This window comes from Apus apus, chromosome W (assembly GCF_020740795.1).
Source record: "Apus apus isolate bApuApu2 chromosome W, bApuApu2.pri.cur, whole genome shotgun sequence".
In the NCBI taxonomy this organism is placed as follows: Eukaryota; Metazoa; Chordata; class Aves; order Apodiformes; family Apodidae; genus Apus; species Apus apus.
In genome coordinates, this window is record NC_067311.1 from 4,759,469 (window position 1) to 4,782,807 (window position 23,339).

At 44.9% G+C, this 23,339-nt stretch overlaps 1 protein-coding gene across 1 annotated transcript in view; it reads right to left on the reverse strand.

The window, feature by feature from the left end:
• The window catches only part of LOC127395155 (microtubule-associated protein 1B-like), a 78,252-nt gene extending 55,148 nt beyond the window's left edge, over positions 1 to 23,104 (reverse strand). The window contains exons 1-2 of the mRNA XM_051641626.1: positions 22,682 to 23,104; positions 14,045 to 14,146 (exon numbers count right to left, since the gene is read on the reverse strand). Coding sequence (XP_051497586.1) covers positions 14,045 to 14,146; positions 22,682 to 22,850 — 271 coding nt within the window. The 5' untranslated portion in view covers positions 22,851 to 23,104. The remainder of the gene's footprint in view (positions 1 to 14,044; positions 14,147 to 22,681) is intronic.
• Between the last annotated feature and the right edge of the window lie 235 nt (positions 23,105 to 23,339).

Sequence of the window (23,339 nt, forward strand, 5' to 3'; positions counted from 1 at the left end):
AGCTGCAGGAGGACTTGGACAGGCTGGGTCGATGGGCTGAGGCACTGGTGAAACCTCACCTTGAGTACTGTGTACAGTTCTGGGCTCCTCACTTCAAGACGGATATTGAGGTGCTGGAGCAGGTCCAGAAGAGAGCAACGAGGCTCGCAAAAGGACTAGAGGGAAAGTCTTACGGGGATAGGGTGAGGGAGCTGGAGTTGTTTAGCCTGGAGAAGAGGAGACTCAGGGGGGACCTTATCACTCTCTTCAACTACCTGAAGGGAGGTTGTAGTCAGGTGGGGGCTGGGCTCTTTTTCCAGGCAACCAGCAACAAGACAAGAGGGCATGGCCTGAAGCTGCGCCAGGGGAGGTTTAGGTTGGATATTAGGAAGTACTTCCTCACGGAGAGGGTGATTAGAGATTGGATTGGACTTCCCAGGGAAGTGGTGGAGGCACCGTCCCTGGATGCGTTCAAGGAAAGGCTGGATGTGGCACTTAGTGCCATGGTCTAGCCGATGTGGTGGTGTTAGGGCATAGGCTGGACTTGATCTTAAAGGTCTTTTCCAGCCTTGGTGATTCTATGATTATGTTCTATGATTCTAAGTGATAATGGACTGACCAGCGGGCTGAAACTTTGGAGTGTTGCCAGAGCAGGCATAGAGTCCTAAAATGCAGAATTGTCTCAAAACAGCCGTCCTTAAATCTGGACATTGTGGTTGGGTGGGGTCCTCAGTTGAAAAGCCACCTGAACCCTCACAAGGAGAGCCCCTCATTTGGTAACCAGCCTCATAAAATGGACACTGTCGGGAGCCCCTCCTTCAGTAGCCCCCCCGATAAATGGGACAATGTCCTTATTTGATAAGGAACAGTGGCCAGCAAGAGGAGCCCTGCAGAGGTACAGTGCCATCTTGCGAAAGAACACTTTCCTGTTTAAGGACAGAGCGTATGCATGAAAATAAAGGTCAGTCAACCCTGTTGGGGGGAATCAAATGACCACCTGGACCCCCACTCCCCACCAACTCATTTCCAGAACATTCTTGAACTCAACGCTGAGTCTGCGCAAGGTAGTCTGAGCCTCACCTAGGAGAGGTGGGGCCTGGTGCCATAAAAGAGACAGACTCAAAGTGCTTGGTGCACGTGTCCACCATCCAAGGACCACAACGTCATGCCGAGATTGTCACTGCATCCAAGGGTGGTGGTATCTTTTCTATCCCCTCTTTCTTCATCTCTGCCTCTCTGTTTCTAACCTTCTTCTCGGCACATAACGGTAACATAATTTCTAATTTTGCTACATTTTGTTAGTTGTAACATGTTGCTTTGAGAGTGATATTGTTGTGGGTTTTTTGACAAGCTTTATAATCTTACTTTAAGTAAAGTTGTGTTTTGTATAAGCCTCCTGGGTAATGGTCCTACTCTTAGAATACAGCGCAGAGAATTCCCTATCTTAATCTCGTCGAATGGGTTGTTAAGAGAGATTAACTAAGAGAAGGTTGACCCTGCCGCTAGGGAACTCTAGCCATCTGTGACAGGAGGTGACTCGTGCTGAAGAGGCCTCTCTGTATAATAAATTACCAGAAAATGAAGAGCAATATGCCCTGTTTAAAGATGGATCCTGTTGTGTTGTGGGAAAACACTGAAGGTGGAAAGCTGCTATGTGGAGCCCTTACACAACAAGTTGCAGAAACTGCTGAAGGAAAAGGTGAATTGAGTCAATTTGCAGAGGTGAAAGCCATCCAGCTGGCTTTGGACATTGTCGAACGAGAAAAATGGCCAGTGCTCTATCTCTATACTGACTCATGGATGGTGGCAAATGCCCTGGGGGGGATGGCTACAGCAATGGAAGCAGAGCAACTGGCAGAGCAGAGGTAAACTCATCAGGGCTGCCACATTGTGGCAAGACATTGAACACAACTCTTTGGACCCAGCCATCCAACCAATTTTTTATCCTACAAACCCTGGCATGCATCCCCCAGGCTTATTTACAGCAGGCTCAGTTTTATCCCCTTTCCCCTTCAAATCTAGTTTAAAGCTCTGTCAATGAGCCCCACTGACTCCTGTTCCAGGATCCTTTTTCCCTCTCTGGGGCAGGTGCATTCCATTTGTTGCCAGGCCTGGTGTCTTGTATAGTAACCCATGATCAAAGAACTCAAAGCCCTGCGGATGACACCAGTCCCGGAGTCATGAACTAACCTGTTGGCCCTTCCTGTTAGTTCCCTCATTCATCACTACCATTAGGGGGATGGAGGAAAACACAACTTGTGCTCCTGATCCCTTAACCAGTTTCCCCAGAGCCATGAAACCTCTCTTGATCACTTTTTATGTTCTCGTTACCACTTCATCACTACCTACCTGAAAGACCATAAGTGTGTAGTAATCTGAAGGCCTCACCAGGGTGGGAAGTTTACTTATGACATTCTTTATCCCGGCCCCAGGGAGGCAGCAGACTTCCCTATGAAGTGGGTCTGGTCTGCATATTGGGCCCTCTGCACCTTCAGGAGGGAGTCACCCACAACAATGACCCGTCTATTTCTTTCTGGACTGAGTTATGATGGTTGGTGTAGAGTGAGTTGGCCTTAGTGGCACTTCTGGCCTACGTGAGGTATCCTCACCGCTATCAGCCATTTCCTCCTGCAGGGCCCCATATCTGTTCTGCAAGGGCACTGAATACCCACTATAAGGTACTACAGGATACTCCCAGCAGTCTACAGACAGGAGCACCTGGATTTGCAGCCAGTACTAATGCATCTCTTGAAATACTTTCTGCATTTGTATCTACATGGTAGTTGATGGCTGAAGCTTCTCATGCTGTTCTGAGGCTGATGGCACAGTTACAGTGGCACCTCTCATGCTACATTTGGCAACAGGGACGAACATGTGCTCCCCATTACACTCAGTCTAGAGACAAGGAGCATCTAAACTCTTTCCAGTGAAGGCTGGGTCTGGTCCTATTAATGAATACAACGGTAGGCAAATCACTGTGAATAAAGCATAATTTTTATCTGGTAAGAAACAGAAGTTAAAATTTTCCCTTTCTCCCTCTTTATGTGAAAATTTGGTCCTTGTTCTGCCTTAAAAATATTAATATTTCCTCTGATTTTCAAGGCTTGATCCAAAGTCCAATCCAGTTATTTCAATGACCTTTGGATCAAGTCTTTTCTCATTATAAAGTCCAATTACAAACACTTAATATTTCTCTCAATTCACTGATAAACAGTACCAGAAAGTAACAGAAAATTCAGGAAATTAAAAAATATAAATCTTAGAAAGAATAACAGACATTTGAGAAAAATGTTGCCCATGAAAACCAGAAACTAGATGAAAAAAATGGCAACTATTATCTAGCTATACATTTTTTATAAATTCATGATGTAACAGATGAGAGATAGGGTCACCTGTAAATATTACTGGGAAAGGGTCAAAAATAAAATATTGTTTACGTCTTCAGTTTAAGACATCCAACATAGACAAAATGTTAGCAAAGAAAGACTGAGGAGACTCGTAAGGGACAAATTAAGAAGTATAATGCTGCAAGTATTTGTTAAATAACCATTACCAAAATAACCCTTGTGAATATACAATTAGATACACTGAATTGTCCTAATGAAAAGGAATGGGGATTCAAATTTCATAATGGAGTTAAAATTCTGTCAATATTCATCACAACCTTAATCCCATGCCTCCGATTACTGCCTCACACATGTCAAAAAACAGTCCCCATAAAATATGGGCTATTCTAAGACAAGTGAACTCATTGTATGCACTTGTGATACAAAGCAGTTAAAAATAACCTCTGAGCCATTTTGCTGATTCATGCTAACAGCTTAGCATGAGCGGGTACTGGTGTTTTGGCAGTAATGTAAATTCACGCTAATTTTCTTTGAGCAGAAATGCAAGTCAGTGCCAGAATGATTCTCACACAAGCTCAACAATTGCCCTGGTTTGAGCCAGGATGAAGCCAATTTTCCTTTTACTGATTTTTTTTCCTTCAGTGAGCTCTCTTTTAACTAGCAGTAAGTTTTCCAGCTAGTGGACTGATAATGCTGGAATGTTTATGTTACTGCTGAGATGCCAAGGTCGCTTCTTTGCTCTGCTGCCTCTTCTGCTACAGGGAGGAGAAGAGTCGTATCTACAGCCCTCCCATAGGGAGGAGTGGACTAGACAGACAGCAAAATTGACCAAAGTATTCTATTCCATATATCTACATAAGCTCGGTGTAAGGTGTCACAGTTTGACTCAGGACTGGTAATTAAACCAGTGACAACAATGCTCTCGATCCCCTCCCACCCAGGTAGGGAAGGAGAGAAAGAATGAGAGACTCTCTGGATTGAAAACTAAACTACACAGCTTTAATCAAACACTAATGATGAAAGAAAATATATACAAATGTGTTCAGGAATGTGCAAAAGCCTCTTGCCTCCCCCCACCCCCAGCAACTCCCATGGCACTCTCCTTAGCTGCGAACAGTCCCGAAAAGTCCCTGAGCACTGCTAGAGAAAGAGCTTAGAGTTATGAGGGTCAGCAATGCCTAGGGGTCAATGGTGACGGATGGACCGAGTCCTCCCTGGACGCCGACCATGGACGGAAGAGAAGGGAAGAAGAGGCAGGAAGGAAGTTGTCTTCTGTGATAGAGAGGTGATTGTCCCCCTGTACTCAGCACTGGTGAGGCCACACCTGGAGTATTGTGTCCAGTTTTGGGCACTTCAATTCAAGAGAGATAGAGGTGCTGGAGCGAGTACAGAGAAGGGCAACAAAGCTGGTGAAGGGCCTAAAGAAAAAATCTTATGAAGAATGCTTGAAAGAGATGGGAATGTTTAGTTTGGAGAAGAGGAGGCTGAGGGGAGACCTCATCAGTCTCTACAACTACCTGAAAGGTCATTGTATAGAGGTTGGTGCTGGTCTCTTTTCACAGGTAATTAGCGACAGAACAAGAGGGAATGGCTTCAAGCTGCAACAGGGTAGGTTTAGAGCGGACATTAGGAAAAAATGTTTCACAGAAAGAGTGGTTAGACACTGGAATAGGCTGCCCAGGGAGGTGGTTGAGTCACCATCCCTGGATGTGTTTAAGGATCATTTGGATGTGATGTTGGTGGATATGGGTTAGGGGAGAACTTTGTAGAGAAGGGATGATGGTTGGACTCGGAGATCCCAAGGGTTTTATCCAACCTGAATAGTTCTATAATTCTATGATTCTATGATCTCTGACCTTCCTCTGAGCTTACGTAGATATATGGAATGGAATATCTCTGGCCAATTTTGCTGTCTAATTCAGCCTCCTACGGGGGGGGGGGTCATAGATCTCCTAGTAGTGCCTGAGCCAACAGAGCAAAGATGTGACCTTGAAGTCCCAGCAATAACATAAACATTCCAGCGTTATCAGTCCTAGCTTACTGAAGGAAAAAAAAAACAAAACAGTAAAAGGAAAAGTGGCTTCATCCTGCCTCAAACCAGGACGTAAGGTCAGAGATCACGGAAGACAACTTCCTTCTTCTTCTTCTTCCCTTCTCTTAAATCCATGGCCGGCATCCGGGGAGGACTCCGTCTATCCATCACCATTGATCCCTAGGCTTGTGTGTTCCTGACCCTCATAACTCTACCCTCAGCTCCTGTCTGCTCTGCCACTATCTCCAGCAGCAGTCTGGGACATTTCAGGACTGTTCACAGCTAAGGAGAGTGCCATGGGAGTTGCTGGGGGTGGAGGGAGGCAATAAGATTTTGCACATTCCTGAACACATTTGTATAAAATTGTACATGTTTTATCATTAGTGTTTAATTAAAGCTGTCTAGTTTAGTTTTCAATCCAGAGCGCCTCTGTCCTAATTCTCTCTCCTTCCCTACCAGGGGGGGAGGGGATTGAGAGCATTATTTTTGCTGGTTCAGTTGCCAATCCTGACTCAAACCATGACAATAATTTATTAGCTGACAAAAAGATAATTCACTTATTGTCCCATCTCTGGAATTTTGATTAGTGCTCAGAAAGGAAGGCTTTGACAATTCATGTATTCAGATGTATAGACTATTGCACTGTAATCCTTCCTGAGCCACCAAAATCCTAGCACCCTCCCAATCAAAAAACCCCAAAAAAACAACAAAACAAAAAAACCCCAACAACTTGCAAGTGGATGGGAATGCCATGTGCTCCCCTGACAATCATCCTTGCGAGGACACCCAGTCTCCTTCCACTTCAGCACTGATGTGCAGCCCCACCACTGCAACATTGCATTGCTTGCAGCAACACCCTGCAGGTACACCAAACACAGGTGCAGCATAAGTCAGCTCAATTCCCTATTCAAGTCCTACTCTGTCTCCATTTTCTTTCTGCCAAGACAGAAATACTTTAAGATACACAATTCTGGTAGCCAACTAAAATTAACCTTTCCAACATATGATGAGCTAAAATAATACAATCATAGTATCATTTAGGTTGAAAAAGACCCTTAAGATCATCAAGTCTAACTGTAAACCTAACACTGCCAAGTCCACCACTAAACCATGTCACTAAGCACTGTGTCTTTTAAATACTTCCAGGGATGGTGACTCAACCACTTCCCTGAGCAGCATGGTCCAATGACTGACAAACCTTTTGGTTAATAAATTCTTCTGAATATCCAATCTAAACCTCCCCTGGTGCAACTTGAGGCCTTTTCCTCTTGTCCTATCTCTTGTTACTTGGGAGAAGAGACCAACCCCCACCTCATTACACCCTCCTTTCAGATAGTTGTAGAGAATGATAAGGTCTCCCCTCAGCCTCCTTTTCTCCAGGCTAAACAACCCCAGTTCCCTCAGTCGCTCCTCATAAGACTTGTGCTCCAGACCATCACCAGCTTCTTTGCTCTTCTCTGGACACACTCCAGCACCTCAGTGTCCTTCTTGTAGTGCGTAGCCCAACTTCCTGATGTCTGCTGGAACTATAACATGGCAGAGAGGGAACAGTCCCAGAGATTCCTAGAATGTGTCAAAGATAACTTCCTGACATAGCTAGTGAGTGAACCAACCAGGCAAGGTGCCCTGCTAGACCTGCTCTTTGTGAAAAGGGCTGGTAGGAGATGTGATGACTGGAAGCCGTCTAGGGTACAGCCACCACAAATTGTTTAAGTTCTCCATTCTTAGTGATGCCAGGAGGGAGGGTGGCAAAACTGCCACCCTAGACTTCCGAAGGGCAAACTTTACCTTGTTCAACACCCTGACTGCCAGAATCCATCTGGAATCTGCTCTGAAGGAGTATAGGAGTCCAGGAAGGCTGGACGCTCTTCAAGGAGGAAGTCTTGAAGGCGCAGGAGCAGGCAATCCCCATGTGCTCTAAGACAAGCCAGAAGCATAAAAGACCAGCCTGGCTGAACAGGGAGCTTTAGCTGGACCTCAGGGAGAAAAAGAAAATCTATGGCCTTTGGAGGAAGGGGCAGGACACTCATGAGGACTACAAAAATGCTGTGAGGCTATGGAGGGAGGGAATTAGAAGGTCCAAAGCTCGGCTAGAAATTAATCTGGCCTCCATGGTAAAGGATAACAAGAAAAGCTTTTATAAATATATTTACAGCAAAAGAAAGACCAGGGAGACCCTCCATCCCCTATTAGATGCAGGGGGAAACATAGTGATAAATGACGAGGAAAAGGCTGAGGTGCTTAATGACTTTTTTGCCTCAGTGTTTAGTAGCAGGACCAGTTATGTTGAGGGAATCAAACTCCCTAAGCTAGGGGACAGGAACCAGGAGCAGAACAATCCTCCCACAATCCAGGAGGAGATAGTCAGTGACCTGCTACACCATGTAGGCAGGTACAAATCTATGGGGTTGGATGGGATCCACCCAAGAGTGCTGAAAGAGCCGGCAGGGGTGCTCACCAAGCCACTTGCTATCACTTACCAGCAGTCCTGGCTGACTGGAGAGGTACCAGCAGATTGGAAATCAGCCAATGTTACCCCCATGTACAAGAAGGGACGGAAGGATGATCCGGGAAATTGCAGGCCTATTAGTCTGACTTCAGTCCCAGGGAAGCTGATGGAGCAGATCATCCTGAGTACCATCACATGGTACATGCAGAACAACCAGGCGATCAAGTCCAGTCAGCATGGGTTCATGAAGGACAGGTCCTGTTTGACTAACCTCATCTCCTTCTATGACAAGGTGACCTGCTTATTGGATGAGAGAAGGGCCGTGGATGTTATCTACCTTGACTTTAGCAAGGCCTTTGACAAGGTTTCCCACAGCATTCTCCTAGAGAAGCTGGCTGCTCATGGCTTGGATGTGCACACACTTCACTGGATAAAAAAATTGTTGGTCCAAAGTTGTGTTCAATGGAGTTAAATCCAGTTGGCAGCTGGTCATGAGTGGTGTTCCCCAGGGCTCAGTGCTGGGGCCACTCTTGTTTAACATCTTTACTGATGACTTGGATGAAGGGATAGAGGGCACCTTCAGTACGTTTGCAGATGACACTAAGCTGGGTAGAAGTGTCAGTCTGCTTAAGGGCAGGGTGGCCCTGCAGAGGGATCTAGATAGGCTTGACTGATGGGCCAAGGTGAATAGCGTGAGTTTCAATAAGGCCAAATGTCAGGTCCTGCACTTTGGCCACAACAACCCCTGGTAGCACTACAGGCTTCGGGAGGAGTGGCTGGAGAGCTGCCCAGCAGAGAGGGACCTGGGAGTGTTGATTGACAGCTGGCTGAATATGAGCTGGCAGTGTGCCCAGGTGGCCAAGAAGGCCAACACCATTCTGGCCTGCATCAGGAATGGGGGGACCAGCAGGACCAGGGAGGTGATCTTGCCCCTCTACTCGGCCTTGGTGAGGCCACACCTTGAGTACCATGTGCAGATCTGGGTGCTGCAGTATAAGAAGGACATTGAGGTGCTGGAGAGGGTGCAGAGAAGGGCAACTAGGCTGATTAGGGGTCTGGAGAACCGGCCTTATGAGGAGAGGCTGAGGGAGCTGGGGCTGTTCAGCCTGGAGAAGAGGAGGGGCTGAGGGGAGACCTCATTGCTCTCTACAACTACCTGAAAGGAGGTTGTAGTGAGGTGGATGTTGGCCTCTTCTCCCTAGTGACTAGCGATAGGACAAGAGGAAATGGGGTCAAGTTGCACCAGGGGAAGTTCACATTCAGTATTAGGAAAAATTTCTTCACAGAAAGAGTGGTGAGGCATTGGAACAGGCTGTCCAGGGAGGTGGTTGAGGCACCATCCCTGCAGGTGTTCAAAAAATGGGTAGACGTGGTGTTTCAGGAGATGGTTTAGTGGTTAAGGGTTGTAGGGCAGACAGTTGGACTTGATAATCTTGAAGGTCTTTTCCAACCTTGATGATTCTGTGTTTCCCTACCTGGGTGGAAGGGGGAGGGGATCAAGAGCATTATTGTCACTGATTTAATTGCTGATCCTGAGTCAAACTGTGTCAACAATTTATTGGCACCCAACATGGGGCTGTATCTTAAGCCCAGGCTATAAATTCTGACTAATTGGCTGGATGTTTAAAATTCCAGCTCTGATGGGAGGAATCCCTCAGAGAGCTATGGGCAATGCTTCTGCTGAATATGTTGACAGGTTGAAAACTGGACAGACACTTTCTGCAATGTTTCTGCTGGACTTCCTTCCCAACATGCAATCATATATGTGGTATGCAGCAAGGATAATACTGCTCAGTGTAGCTGCTCTTGTGATTGTTTTATGGTTTATCAACAGGATTATAGCCAAAGCCATAATCTATCATCTGATAAGCTATTTAGTGATAACAGGGGTTTTGATACTGATGTATAGGGTGGCACCATATAATGAGGATTTTTATGTGAACAGAAAGGTCTGTTGGTAATGGCAGGGTCAGATTAACCTCTCCATTTTCTCTCAGGCTGAATCTTCCAGCTTTTGATCTAAATAGCATTGTTTCAGTAGGGATGCTGAATATTTATAATGTATTGTGGATGTGTAGAGGAAGATGTTCCACTCACTGCCCCTCCCCCACAGGCAAGACTGCTGCCACCACTGCTGCTGCTACAAAGACCAAGGCCACTCCCACTCGATCCCAAACAGTAAAAGTTAAAGTTAATCCTGTGACAAAAAGCAAAGCAAAGAAACAGCCAACTGAAACCACAATAATGCATTTAACAGTAGAGGACCCCTTTTTAAAAGCAATGTTAAAAGATCTATTCAAAGGAGCAGACCCTTCTAAAATAGATGGAGGAGCAGGCCCTTCTCAAGCAGATAGAGAAGCAGGTTGCTCACAAGCAGATGAGGATGAGGATCTTGTCTGGCCTTTCTCTCTAAAAGAACTGCGCCTCATGAGAAAGGACTTTACCCGCAATGAAGGTGAGCTGCTGCTTTGTTGGTTGCTCCGATGCTTTGCTAGTGGGGCTGAAACCTATGACGTGGATGAAAGAGAAGCCAAGCAGTTGGAAACCCTGGCCAGAGATGCCGGTATTGATAGAGCACTTGGTAGTAAGAGAGGAACTACCACCCTGTGGAGCCGACAGCTGTAAGGGAGAGATACCCCCATAAGGGTGACATTGACTGGCACTGAACCAGAACGCCCACTCTTGAAAGAGCCATCACGTATTTGAGAGAATTAGCTGTGCTAGAGGTGATCTATGATAACCTGATGACGTTCTGTGTGAAATACCATGTTCTGGAGGTTTGTGCAGGCTGTAACAGGAGCACATGCCCATATATTCTCTTTCATGGGATGCTTTTATGACTACTTAAGACCAACTGTGCATGAGCTGGCTTTCAAAGCACAAAAATACTGAGATATGTTCTCTTATTATCGTAATTTCCACACCTCAGCCATTGAAAAAATGACTGACAGAAGGAATAAGATGCCAAACAGATGGGAAGGTAAACTCCAGTATCTCTCTAGAGACAATTGGGCTCGTGTTGCAGCCATTAAGAGCAGACGTCCTGCTACGAGACAGCAACGAGAGAGACAGGACCAACTTCGATGCCACCTGTGGTCTCCCTTGCATGATTATTATAAAGAGGACATGATAACCTGGGACAATAAACCCACTGCTGTTCTTCAGATATGCATACAAGAGCTGCTAAATAGAACAAATGCAGGAGACGGTCCTTCCAGGAAGAGGGCTGCTCCAGTCTCCAGCGACTGGTCCTTCAACCAGGATGGTGCATTGACATCTAATGCTCAACATTAGAGGTGCCCTGCCTCCAGCCAGGAGTAGGAGAGGGACAACCAAGTTTATTTGACTGTGGATTCGGTGACCTGGCACGTTAGAACCACAAAAGTATAAAGCCTTGGTGGACACTGGTGCATGGTGCACCCTAATGCCATCGAATCATCAAGGGACAGAATCTGTCACTATTTCTGGCGTGACAGGAGGTCAAGAACTGACTGTTGCGGAGGCTGATGTGAGCCTCACTGGTAAGAAGTGGCAAATGCATCCTATCGTTTTTCTTTTATCATTAGTATTTAATTAAAGCGGTCTAGTTTAGTTTTCAATCTGGAAAGTCTCTCCTTCTATTCTCTGTCCTACTGTTAGAAATGAAATGTAGTGTTGTTTTTGCATTCTAGTGTTAGAAATATAGTGTTGGGTTTGTTTTTTTTATATATATACCCTAGTGTTAGGAATATAATAGTTTGTTTGAGAGAAGTGAGATATCTGCATGTTCCAAGGGACACCGGGAGTGGTTTACAGTCCAAGAAACTGAGGGAGTGAATTGAGCTCCATCTGGGGATCCGAACATGGAGAAGGATTTATGGCCCAAGATAAGACCGAACAAAGCCACTTCTGTCTTGCTCCTCAGGGCAGGATGACACCAGTAGGTATAGATAATTTTGTTAATTGGGAAGACAGCCAAGGGGGCAAGAAAGGTCAAAATTTTACCTTAAAAGGTAAAAAGTAAACTGCTAGAATGGAATGTGTAAACAGGGGCGGGAAACTTACAGGATAATTTGAAGCATCGGATAGGCTGTAAACCCTGGAGTACTCAGCCAGTGGGGAAACAGGGGAGGGAACTTTGCATTGGGAATAGGGAATATAAACCGTTATTCACCTTACTATGGGTGTGCCTACTTGCTTAGGTCACCCATTCTTGCAAGAATGTAAATAAACTGTGCTTCGCTGAAGGATCTGTGTGGGCCTGTTCATTGGCACGACAAACGTTTCTCACACTACCTGGGTGGGAGGGGGAGGGGATCAAGAGCATTGTTGTTGCTGGTTTAATCACCAATCCTGAGTCAAACTGTGACAATTTGTCAAACAGAAATAAAACATTCTGAAATTTTATTAACAAATGGCAAGAAAACACCCTCTTTCCTATCAAACAGTAGAAAGACACAAAGGAGCCTCATGCAGATTCAACATCAGAGGGACTAGAGAGACTAAAATATTGTCCTCTCATCTGTGCAGTGGGATTCTGAAAGTGTCAATGAGCTTCTCCACAAAATTTGAGAAATTAAATTGGTCAAGAGAGCTAGCTGTATTCCTGGATGTTCCTTCTTTCCTGGTTTCAGGCTCCCTTAATTCTCTTTCAACAGATATTTTGGCAGCTTATTGTTTAAAGATTGAACAATGCTGGAAAACACATTAATTGCTGCTTGTCAAAGAGATGTTGATGAATTCTAGTCATGTGCAATTAAGCTGCAATTCAATGCAATGACAGACTAAATAGGCAAGTCTAGAAAAACAAGAAATAAACCAACCAAAAATAAAATTCCTAGAGAAAAATTCCTAGAGGATTCTGTAATCTTTCTGTTGAAAAAAAAGAGGTGCACAATTGTCATGGTTTGGGCAGTTGCTCTAACATCCAATCCAAGAAGGGGAACTGGGAAAAGGAAAGGAGACCTGTGGGTTGAAATGAAAATAGATTTAATATAACAATAATTATGAACTAATATTCCCCCTAATGGTAATATAGGATACAAAGTAGTCTCGAGCTGTGCACTTCTAGCAGTGAAGGCTGAATGCCTGTCACGGGTTTGACTCAGGATCGGCGATTAAACCAGTGACAACAATGCTCTCAATCCCCTCCCACCCAGGTAGGGAAAGGAGAGAGAGAGAATGAGGGAGAGAGACTTTGGGTCAATGCTGTCATGCTAGCAAGATGTCAGGATTTCTGTCAACAGTGTATAGCAAATTACCCTAGGAATGTGATGTAATAGAGTATGATACAACATTTCATAGCTCTTCTCACCATACTTTAGAGATGTTCCTGAAGCCAGAATTTATAACATTCATCAATATTAGGTTGTACTAGTCAATATGCACAAAGCCACAATAATTTAACCAATTAAAGCAACCTATACTCCTTGGAGAAGGCTATATATTTTTAAACAAAAAAACAAATTAATTTCACACATACTCAGCATTTGTGTTATAGCAATGAGATGTTAGAAAACTTACCAAACACTTGAATCCCATGCACTAAATCAAATTTTACACTTCATTAAATTGTTGAGGTTTTAATTTATTTTATGAATCCTCTAAAGGAAAGACAGGCTTGAAGAAAAAGCAGTAGAAGTTTTGGTGTCATGAGTCCTGTAAAATTCTTATTTCTTCATACAAGCCAATGAAAGTTCCTGCGAGTCAAGGTAGACACTCCATCCCTCAGCTTTTTCATACCAAGAAAGAAAAAAGTCCAAGCCCTTTGGGGACAAACATGGGGCTTGAGCCACACTTGTACAACAGTCATGACATAATTTCTGTCTCTATTAAACTGTAGAGCTAACCTTTCAGGTTATTTTCTGTATGTGCTCTACCTACCACAGTGAGGAACAGCTTCAGTCTCCAGGACTACTAGATTGGTGCTACATGAACAAGTTGGTCAGTCAAAAAGTGAGTTTCGCTTAACTTTAATGAGGCCCTAAAAAAACATCTACTGTCAAAGTAATCATGGTGAGATACATGAAGCTAAACTAAAAGACTGATTATTTTAAAGTTTCAAACATTTCCTGTTGTGAGAAAACTAACAAATTATAATTTTCAACCCATATTTTAAAAGAAAGAAAAAAATATTAATTGTAAAGAATCACAAAAGAAAGTGGGCCATCCGATAGCTGAGTATATTTATTAATTCTGCTCTGAAAAAAAAAAACAACATATAAAACAAAGCTTTGCCAAACACTTCAAAAAACTCACCTCGAATTTCAGGAGAGAATCGAGCTGAATGGCGAGACACAAAAAGTTTCAGTTCTTGATCCAAGATGCGTTCAATCAAATTTGTGTCCCATGATCGGATTCCTAAAATTCAAAATGCAAAACACATCTAGCTTGATATAAGAGCACTGGAAATTTTAATTTATTATTTCTCCATTTGTCTTAATGGTATTTGCCTATTTCTAAATTCCATAACAAACCTGTCTTCCTTTCAAGCCATGCAGCTATACTTTGCAAAGTGCTGAGTGCTCAGAAGAAGCACTTTTGACAGGGATCAGTCAGAAACAAGACAAAATCTACCTTTCCAAAAGATAACAAGCCTTTAAGGCCCCTGCTTTAGGACTCCTGGTTCCAACATTCTAGTATCCAGATTACGAGAAGTTATTGATGTCCTGGACTTGACTTTAAAATAGCAATACGCTGATTTTACAAAACTGAAAAGAGAGAAACACACAGGAGATAAGTTTGCCCTATTGCAAAACCATTGTATTTGTCCCCCTGAGAATCACAGAAACACAGAATGTTAGGGGTTGGAAGGAACCTCCGAAGATTGAGTCCAACTCCCCTGCCAGAGCAGGACCAAAAAAACTAGGGCAGATCACTCAGAAAGGCATCTAGACAGGTCTTGAAAGTCTCTAGAGAAGGAGACCTCACAACCTCTCTGGGGAGCCTGTTCCAGTGCTCTGTAACCCTCACAGTAAAGAAGTTCTTCTTCATGTTGAGGTGGAACTTCCTGTGCTCAAGTTTGAATCCATTGCCCCTCGTGTCCTATCACAGGGCACAAGTGAAAAGAGGTTGTCCCTGCCTTCTTGATGCCCAGCCCTCATGTATTTATAGACATTAATTAGATCCCCCCTCAGTCTTCTCCTCTCCAGACTGAAAAGCCCCAGGTCTCTTAGCCTTTCCTCGTAAGGCAGGTGTTCCAGTCCCTTAATCATCCTCGTAGCCCTCCATTGGACTTTTTCCAGCATATCCCTGTCCCTCTTGAACTGGGGAGCCCAGAACTGGACACAATATTCCAGGTGACGTCTCACTAGGGCCGAGGGGGAGGAGAACCTCCCTCGATCTGCTGGACACACTTCTCCTAATGCACCTCAAGATACCATTGGCCTTCTTGGCCACAAGGGCACATTGCTGTCCCATGGATAACTTGTTGTCTACCAGGACTCCAAGGTCCTTCTCCACGAAGCTGCTCTCTAGCAGATCACCTCCTAGCCTGTACTGGTGCATTTTGTTGTTTCTTCCCAGATGCAGGACTCTGCATTTGCTCTTGTTGAACCTCATTAGGTTCCTCTTTGCCCAGCTCTCCAGCCTGTCCAAATCTTGCTGAATGGCCACACAGCCTTCAGGTGAATCAGCCAATCCTTCCAGCTTCGTGTCATCAGCAAACTTGCTGAGAAGACTGTCTGTCCCATCATCAAGGTCATTGATAAAGATGTTGAACAGGACTGGACCCAGCACTGATCCCTGAGGGACTCCACTAGTTACAGGTCTCCAGCTGGACTCTGCACCATTGATCACCACTCTTTGGGCTCTATTGTGTAGCCAGTTCTTAATCCATCTCACTGTCCATTCTTCTATCCCACATTTCCTGAGCTTGCTCACGAGGATGTTATGGGAAACTGTGTCAAAAGCCTTGCTAAGGTCAATGTAGACTACATCCACTGGTCTCCCTGCATCTATTCATTCAGTCACAACATCATAGAAGGCTATCAGATTAGTCAAGCATGATTTCCCCTTGGCAAATCCATGCTGACTACTCCTGATAATCTTCTTCTCTTTCATGTGCTTAGAGATGACCTCCAAAATGAGCAGCTCCATCATTTTTCCAGGAATGGAGGAGAGGCTGACTGGTCTGTAATTTCCTGGATGTTCCTTCATGCCCTTTGTGAGGGACCAGCCCTCAGGACCTATACTTGCTAGAACTGGTGTGGAAACCCCATCGTAACCCCTAAACAAAATCTCGCTTGCATCCCAAAAGGCCTGCCTGAGAGGATGGAGATTGCACTGATGGCCTGCTCAGGCTTATGACTCAAACACACTTGCCTATAAAACAGGGAGCTGCAATGGTGGGCTTAAGCAGCCTCACTAATACCAACTTTCCCCTGTTGGCTGGCCCAACGCTGGATCCAGGACTGGTGATTTTCTATTATCTGTCTCTCTAAACTTTTCTTCTCCTACTCTCTCTCTCTACCTTCCTATCATCATTAAGTAACGCAAGGCCTAACCATGATTTTTTCTCAGGTTGTGCAGCTTAAACATATGTATTGTACTCTTGTGATCTAATTGTCAGCCTTTATGATTGTGCAGCCTAAGATAATAACTGAAGTATCCGTATTCCTTCTATAGCTTTAAGTAAACCTAATATTCAAATACAGACTGAGAGTGTCATTTCACCTTAATCTGATCAAGGGATATTGGACAGTCGAGCATTTTCTCAGACTGTGACATTTTAATCACTCTCACTGGAAGGGCCAGGTCTGAGACAAAGGTTGGATCCAGCTGCACCTGGGCTCCTTTACGAGAAGGAGTTTAGAAAGCAAGGGGGTCCAATCTGAATCTCCCTGGGTTGCCCTACTTGGGTCATGACACCCTTTTTGAAGACTGGAGTGACATTGGCTTTCCTCCAGTCCTCAGGCACCTCTCCTGTTTGCCATGATCTTTTGAAAATGATGGAGAGTGGTAGAGCAATAACATCAGCTAGCTCTCTCAACACTCTTAGCTGGATCCCATCAGGGCCCATGGACCTATATATATTTAATTTGCATAACTGATCTCTGACCCACTCTTCATTGACTAGTGGAGAGTCTTCCCTCCTCCAGGCTTCCTCCCATATATCCAGGGTCTGAAGTTCAGAAGGACTGGTCTCAGTAAAGACTGAAGCAAAGAAGGTATTCAGCAACTCTGCCTTCTGCATCTTCTGTTATCAGGGCTCCCACCTCATTCAGCAGTGGGCCCACATTTTCCCTATTCTTCCTTTTACTACTGATATATTTGAAGAAGCTCTTTATTCTCCTTTACTTCCTTTGCCAGTTTAAGATCTAAGAGAGCTTTGGCCTTTCTTGTTGCCTTCCTACATACCCTGACAACATCCCTATAGTTCTCCCAAGTGACAAGTCCCTTCTTCCACGAACTGTAAATTTCTTTCTTGCATGAGACTTTCTTCAGAAGATCCTTGCTTATCCATGCAGGTCGTTTACCACCTCTACCTTTTACTCAAAGGAATGCACATATCTTGGGCTTGGAGGAAGTGGTATTTAAAAAATTACCAGCTTTCCTGGGCTCCCTTTCCTTCCAGAGTCTTGGGATTCCTACAAGTAGATTTTTGAAGAGTCCAAAGTTAGCCCTACAGAAGTCCAGGGTTGTAATCCTACTTATTGCCCTGCTTCTTCCTTGTAAAATACTAAACTCCACCATGTCATGGTCACTGTTGCCAAGGCTATTCCCAACCTTAATGTCCCCAACCAGACCTCCTTTATTTGTTAATACAAGGTGCAACAGTGCACCTCTCCTCGTTGGTTCCTCCACTACCTGCATTAGAAAGTTATAATTGATGCACTGCAAGAGCCTTTTGGACTGAACATGCTTTGCTGTGTGGGCTTTCCAGCAAATATGAGGATGACTGAAGTCACCCATAAGTACTAAGGAGTATGATCTGGAGAAAAAGAGATGGCATCACCTAGCATGTTGCAAATTCATATTTAAATACAAGGTATTACATTTCTGACTCCTCCATTCAAATCTTTGAAGCATCCCATATTTTAAATTAAAATTCAAGTAATATTTTATTTATGAAATATCAAAATTCTAGTTTTGACATTTTAATATGCTACACTTGATCTTTTTCTTTTAAAGAATAAACATCACATCTCTATTCCCTACCATTTTTCCCTCAGCTACTTAGAAAGTGAGACACTTGGCACATATATAATCATTATATTAAAAAATATATTATTCAAAAATATATTTTTAGGGATTGAAATTATACCAGTGTCAAAAAAAAAAAAAAAATCACTGCAGCCAAAAGACAAATTTATAGTTTCCTACCATAAGATTTTTATATCTAAATTTAAAAAACAAACAAACACAAACCCACAAAAAAACCCACAACAAGTTAACATGAGAACACGCTTTAATTTTTTATTTTTTTTTTTTAGTTTTCTTGTTTTGTTTTGTAAATAATGAGCAGGCAGTTGCACTACTGGTAAGTCTAGGCACTGCTGTGATTTTAAACACCAACATTATAGTGATTTTTGGCTTTTTTCCTAAAGGAATATCATTAGTTAAACAAATTAGCTGGCAAATGCAGAAGGAACTGCAGGTGGGGAAGTGTCTAGTGGCCATTAATAGCTGCCATTTGAAACTAAATACATTTGGAAATACAGTATTGCCTGTGTGTTTCATAACCACTCAAGAGAAAAATAACTGAACTACAACCAGCCACCTCCACTTTGAGTTATGCATCATTGTTCAGAGGCATAAGCAGTGAGTCTCTTCTGTAAGTCTCCTTACTTTCATTTCTCAAAAAAGTCTTGGCCATATGGTGCATCTTTGGAGCATGGTTTTGGCAGATAAATACAGCTCAGCAGGCTTTAACATTTTCCAGATGTTGGAATATTTGAGAAAGTAAAGATGATCTAATACCACATACGTATAGCGCATATGAAAACTGACTGACTGACACTGATCACAAAGCTGAATTAATGAGTACTGAACTTCAAGAAGCTAGAAGATAAATGGGCCTCTGACAACAAGCTTGTGTGGGGAGACTATAAAGCTTTCCAGAGGTCAATTAGGCAATATGATTCAGCAATCCTGCTAATGATAGGATCTGTCCACCATCCATTCCTAGCTGCTTTTATCATTAATCCAAATTTGCAGTAGGGAGAAGATTCCAATTAGGCATAGTTAGACTGCTGAGCCAGGCAATGTCCAAAATACAGGACTCAAAGTAAAATAAATAACAAGCAAAAAAAAGCCTAGACATTCCACATACACAGTAGTCCTAGAAGCTGTAGTTGGGATTTGGATAGAACACCCCAAATCTGCAGCTGCATGATTCAGCATCCTGGATGCAAAAATTATGCATATACATTATAATGTAATATAATGTATTATATACATTATATAACCAAATCAGGTTTGGGTAGAACTGAGGTAATTCTGGAACTAAAATCCAAGGTCAATCCAATTATGTATATCATTAGCAGCATGGAACTAACTACTGTGTGACTGAACTGGCCCTATTTCTTTCTGCAGGCTTAGGAGTGCAATGCCACTAGACACAGGACTTATCAGACAGCAGAAAGGGCACACCCCATGGCATCTGTCAAATCACTGTAAAAATCTTGAAGCTTTCTCTTCACTCCCTCCTTTTTTGGTGGGTGGTGGGTTGGAGGATTGCCTCCTTAGCAAAGTGACATCCTAAATGTAATTATTGAAAATGCAACTTGCCGCACCATTCCCTCTTCATGATATAGTAAAAAAATTACTCTGCATTCCACCAGGTTGAATCATAGAATCATAGGGGTTGGAAGGGACCTTGAAAGATCATCTAGTCCAACCCCCCTGCCAGAGCAGGGTCACCTAGAGTACATTACACAGGAATGCGTCCAGGCGGGTCTTGAATGTCTCCAGTGAAGGAGACTCCACAACCTCTCTGGGCAGCCTGTTCCAGTGCTCTGTCACTCTCACAGAAAAAAAAACTTTTCTGATATTCACCTTAAACCTCCTATGCTCCAATTTGTATCCATTACTCCTTGTCCTATCACTGGTCATCACTGAAAAAAGCTTAACTCCATCTTCTTGACACTCACCCTTTACGTATTTGTAAACATTGATGAGGTCACCCCTCAGTCTCCTCTTCTCCAAACTAAAGAGATCCAGCTCTCTCAGCCTTTCCTCATAAGGGAGATGCTCCACTCCCTTAATCATCTTTGTGGCTCTGCGCTGGACTCTTTCAAGCACTTCCCTGTCCTTCTTGAACTGAGGGGCCCAGAACTGGACACAATACTCCAGATGCAGCCTCACCAATGCACAATAGAGGGGGAGGAGAACCTCTCCTGACCTACTAACCACACCCTTTCTAATACACCCCAGGATGCCATTGGCCTTCTTAGCCACAAGGGCACACTGCTGGCTCATGGTCATCCTCTGTCTACTAGAACCCCCAGGTCCCTTTCACCTACACTGCTCTCCAGCAGGTCAGCCCCCAACCTGTACTGGTACATGGCATTTTTCTTCCCCAAATGCAAAACTCTACACTTGCCCTTGTTGAACTTCATCAGGTTTTTCCCCACCCAAGTCTCCAGCCTGTCTAGGTCTCTCTGAATGGCAGCACAGCCTTCTGGTGTGTCAGCCACTCCTCCCAGCTTGGTGTCATCAGCAAACTTGCTGAGGGTACATTCTGTATAGGTTGCATAGCTTCATGCCACTTATGTGTTATCAGCAGATGTTTTCTTTGACATGTTGTGTTGCAGTTCAACACATGAATCCACACTTTTCAGTGATGGTACTTAGGAGATGTACCAGAGAAGACAATGAGGCAGTTATCAAGAACCCTAAACACATTTAAGATTCTGTTGAGAACAAAGGTTGAAAGTAGTAATTTTTTCCAGACTACAGCATACTTTCCAATAAGAAGGAGATTAGTGAAGGCCATATTTCCTCATACAGATAAAGCTTCAGACTCCCAGCATACTCATCCAGAACAATGCACCTCAAAATTTGATCAATTTTTTTTCCTAGCAGGTAAAATCTCAATAAGATCATCTGACACCGGGACCAGTGAGGTGATGTCTAATCCAAAATGATTAATAAAAAGGCCAAAGCATTCCCTCTGAATATCTAAAACTCTAAGTGGGTGTTATGCTTAGTGGCAAGAGGTAGCAGCAACAGAGCTATGTAGCAGCAACTATACAATAGAAGCTTCAAAAAGAGATTGAAGAGCATTTCTTCAGAGGAAGAATGACATAAAATGTCTTGAGGGCAAACATTTTATCCATTTGCTTTATAAATTTTAGTAATTTAAATGCAGCCAATTTACTTCTGACACAACCAAAAATTAGATAGCATTAGGAAAGTGTAATGCTGAAGAGGCTCTGAATGACAAAGCATCTGCCCTCGGTACTTCTCTCTAGGAGACAATGGTAGCAATAAAGATTAACATGGCACGGGTGAAGCTGGTTAGCTGTGATGAGGCAGCCCTTTACCACAAGCATTCATTAAAAAATAATCGAGAAATAGCCAACTAAAGAAACAATAGTTGAGAAAACAACAGAGGCAAATGAAGTCTTAACTGAACTGCTGAACCACACCTACATGGCAAGGCTGCTACTAATTCCCCTTTCCAAGTTCTCTTTCTCCCTTGTAACAATGGCAGGTTTCTGATATTTCTGCTTTCACCAGCCCTAAACAAAAATGTTACAAAATCATATATCAATTGAGTTTAACAAACCATATGGTCCAGCAATAATTTTCTTTGTGCTTCATTCCACTGTTATGGCAACAGAGCTTTTTTCCCCTCTCCATGTACACTGCAATCCATTGTATCAGAAACCACACTGAGAACTTATAAAACTGTTATTTCACTTGCAATACCTTCCTGTATTGCTGTCTTAAGAAAAGGACAAATAAACACTGCGTCCCATAGCTGAACAATTAAGCTGAGCATTCAGGTATTAGCCTTATTACCCATATATTTTTCTTTATTGAAATATATATGTGCATATAAAGCTTAGATTCTGAAAAATTATCCAGCCAAGAGAAAAGTCTCGTTGCCAAAAGTTAAACACAACAGGCACAGCTGCATTCCTGCTCAGGGAGTCTTTGCCACTGAAAAGGTAAACACTCCGAATTTCGCAGGTTTGGTTTCGCGGTAGGAAACGGGTTTGCCGGGGAACCGAGGGAAACGCCGAATGGCCGCCCCAGCCCCAGCCGCGGGTATTTTTCGGCGGCGCGGACGCCTTTGTCCGCTCCGGGCTGCCATAGGGACTGCAGTGCGGACTGCGCCACGCCCATCCGCCGCTGTCTCTGGGCCGACGGGCTTGGTGCTCGGTTCCCGCTGCAGCCCCAGCCCCTCCACCCCAACAATGGTGAGGAGGGGACTTGCCCCCTTCGCCCGCTGCTATCGGCGGGGCAGACGCTCCTGGGGATGAACAGCGGGGCGCGGTACGCGCCCAGCCGACTGCGGATCTTTGTGCGGGTGGCAGCAAGGAGCAGCTGCCGCTGGACGCCGCTCGAGGCTTGTCCCACAGCCGCTGACCGCCGCGGGCAGCTCCCCCTCCGAGTCCGGTGGGGCGGGAGGGCTGTGCGCGCAGACGGGACGACGAGCCCTTCATGAAATAAAAAGAAGAAACCAGAGACCACGACTTCGCAGCTTATGTGTCTGTGCCGTGTGACTACGACCAAGAGGCAGCCAGGCCCTCCGCCCCGCCGACTGAGCCCGGGCTGCGCCTCTGCTCGCCCCACGCAGAAGGGGAAGAAAATGGGGAGCGGCTGCCTGCCTTCCGCGACACCCTGCCAGGTCGGGGAGACCCGCCACGGCCGCTTCCGAGAGGAAGGGGTCACCGGGGTGGGAGCTCCTAGGGGCTGCGGCGGCCCCGCTTCCCGCCACCTCACCTCGCTCGACGTTGGCGATAGCCCGCCGCAGGTGCTCCTCAGTCACCAGCTCGCCGATGATCACCAGCAGGTAAAATTTGCTGTCCAGGAAGCGGTGCGAGAGGGAGGTGGGGCTGAGGATGCTACAGGAGGGCTCTGATTCTACTTCCACCACCACCACGGTGGCCATCGTGGGCGCTTCACTCCGCTCTGGGGAGAGAAGGACCACTCAGCGACGGTTCTGCAGGAGGCAGGGAGTGAGGGCTGGTGGGGAGGTGGCGGCGGTTTTATACGGAGAAGGTGCAGGGCAGGGACCTAGCGAGGAGGAGGAGGAAGCGAAGAAGAAGGAGGGGGGAGGGGCCGACGCATCTCCACACCGCCACTTTTCCAGCATCCACATCTGATGTCATCTGCGGCAAATCCTCGCCGCAGCGGCCCCCGGAAGCAGGAAGGACGTGGAGCGCGAACAATGCCGTGAGGGGTGCTCCCCGGCCTGCCGCGTGACCCCTCCGCCCGTGCTGCCCCGGCCGGCGCAGCTCCCGCGTCCCTCACGCACACCCACCCACACCCTTCCCCTGTGCCCTCCTGCTGTCTTACCCTGTTGCTTTGGTCATCCTTTGTTCCCCCAAGGCCTAACTCTGCTGGCTTGGCCATCTCCTGCTCCCCCTCCCAAGGTCTC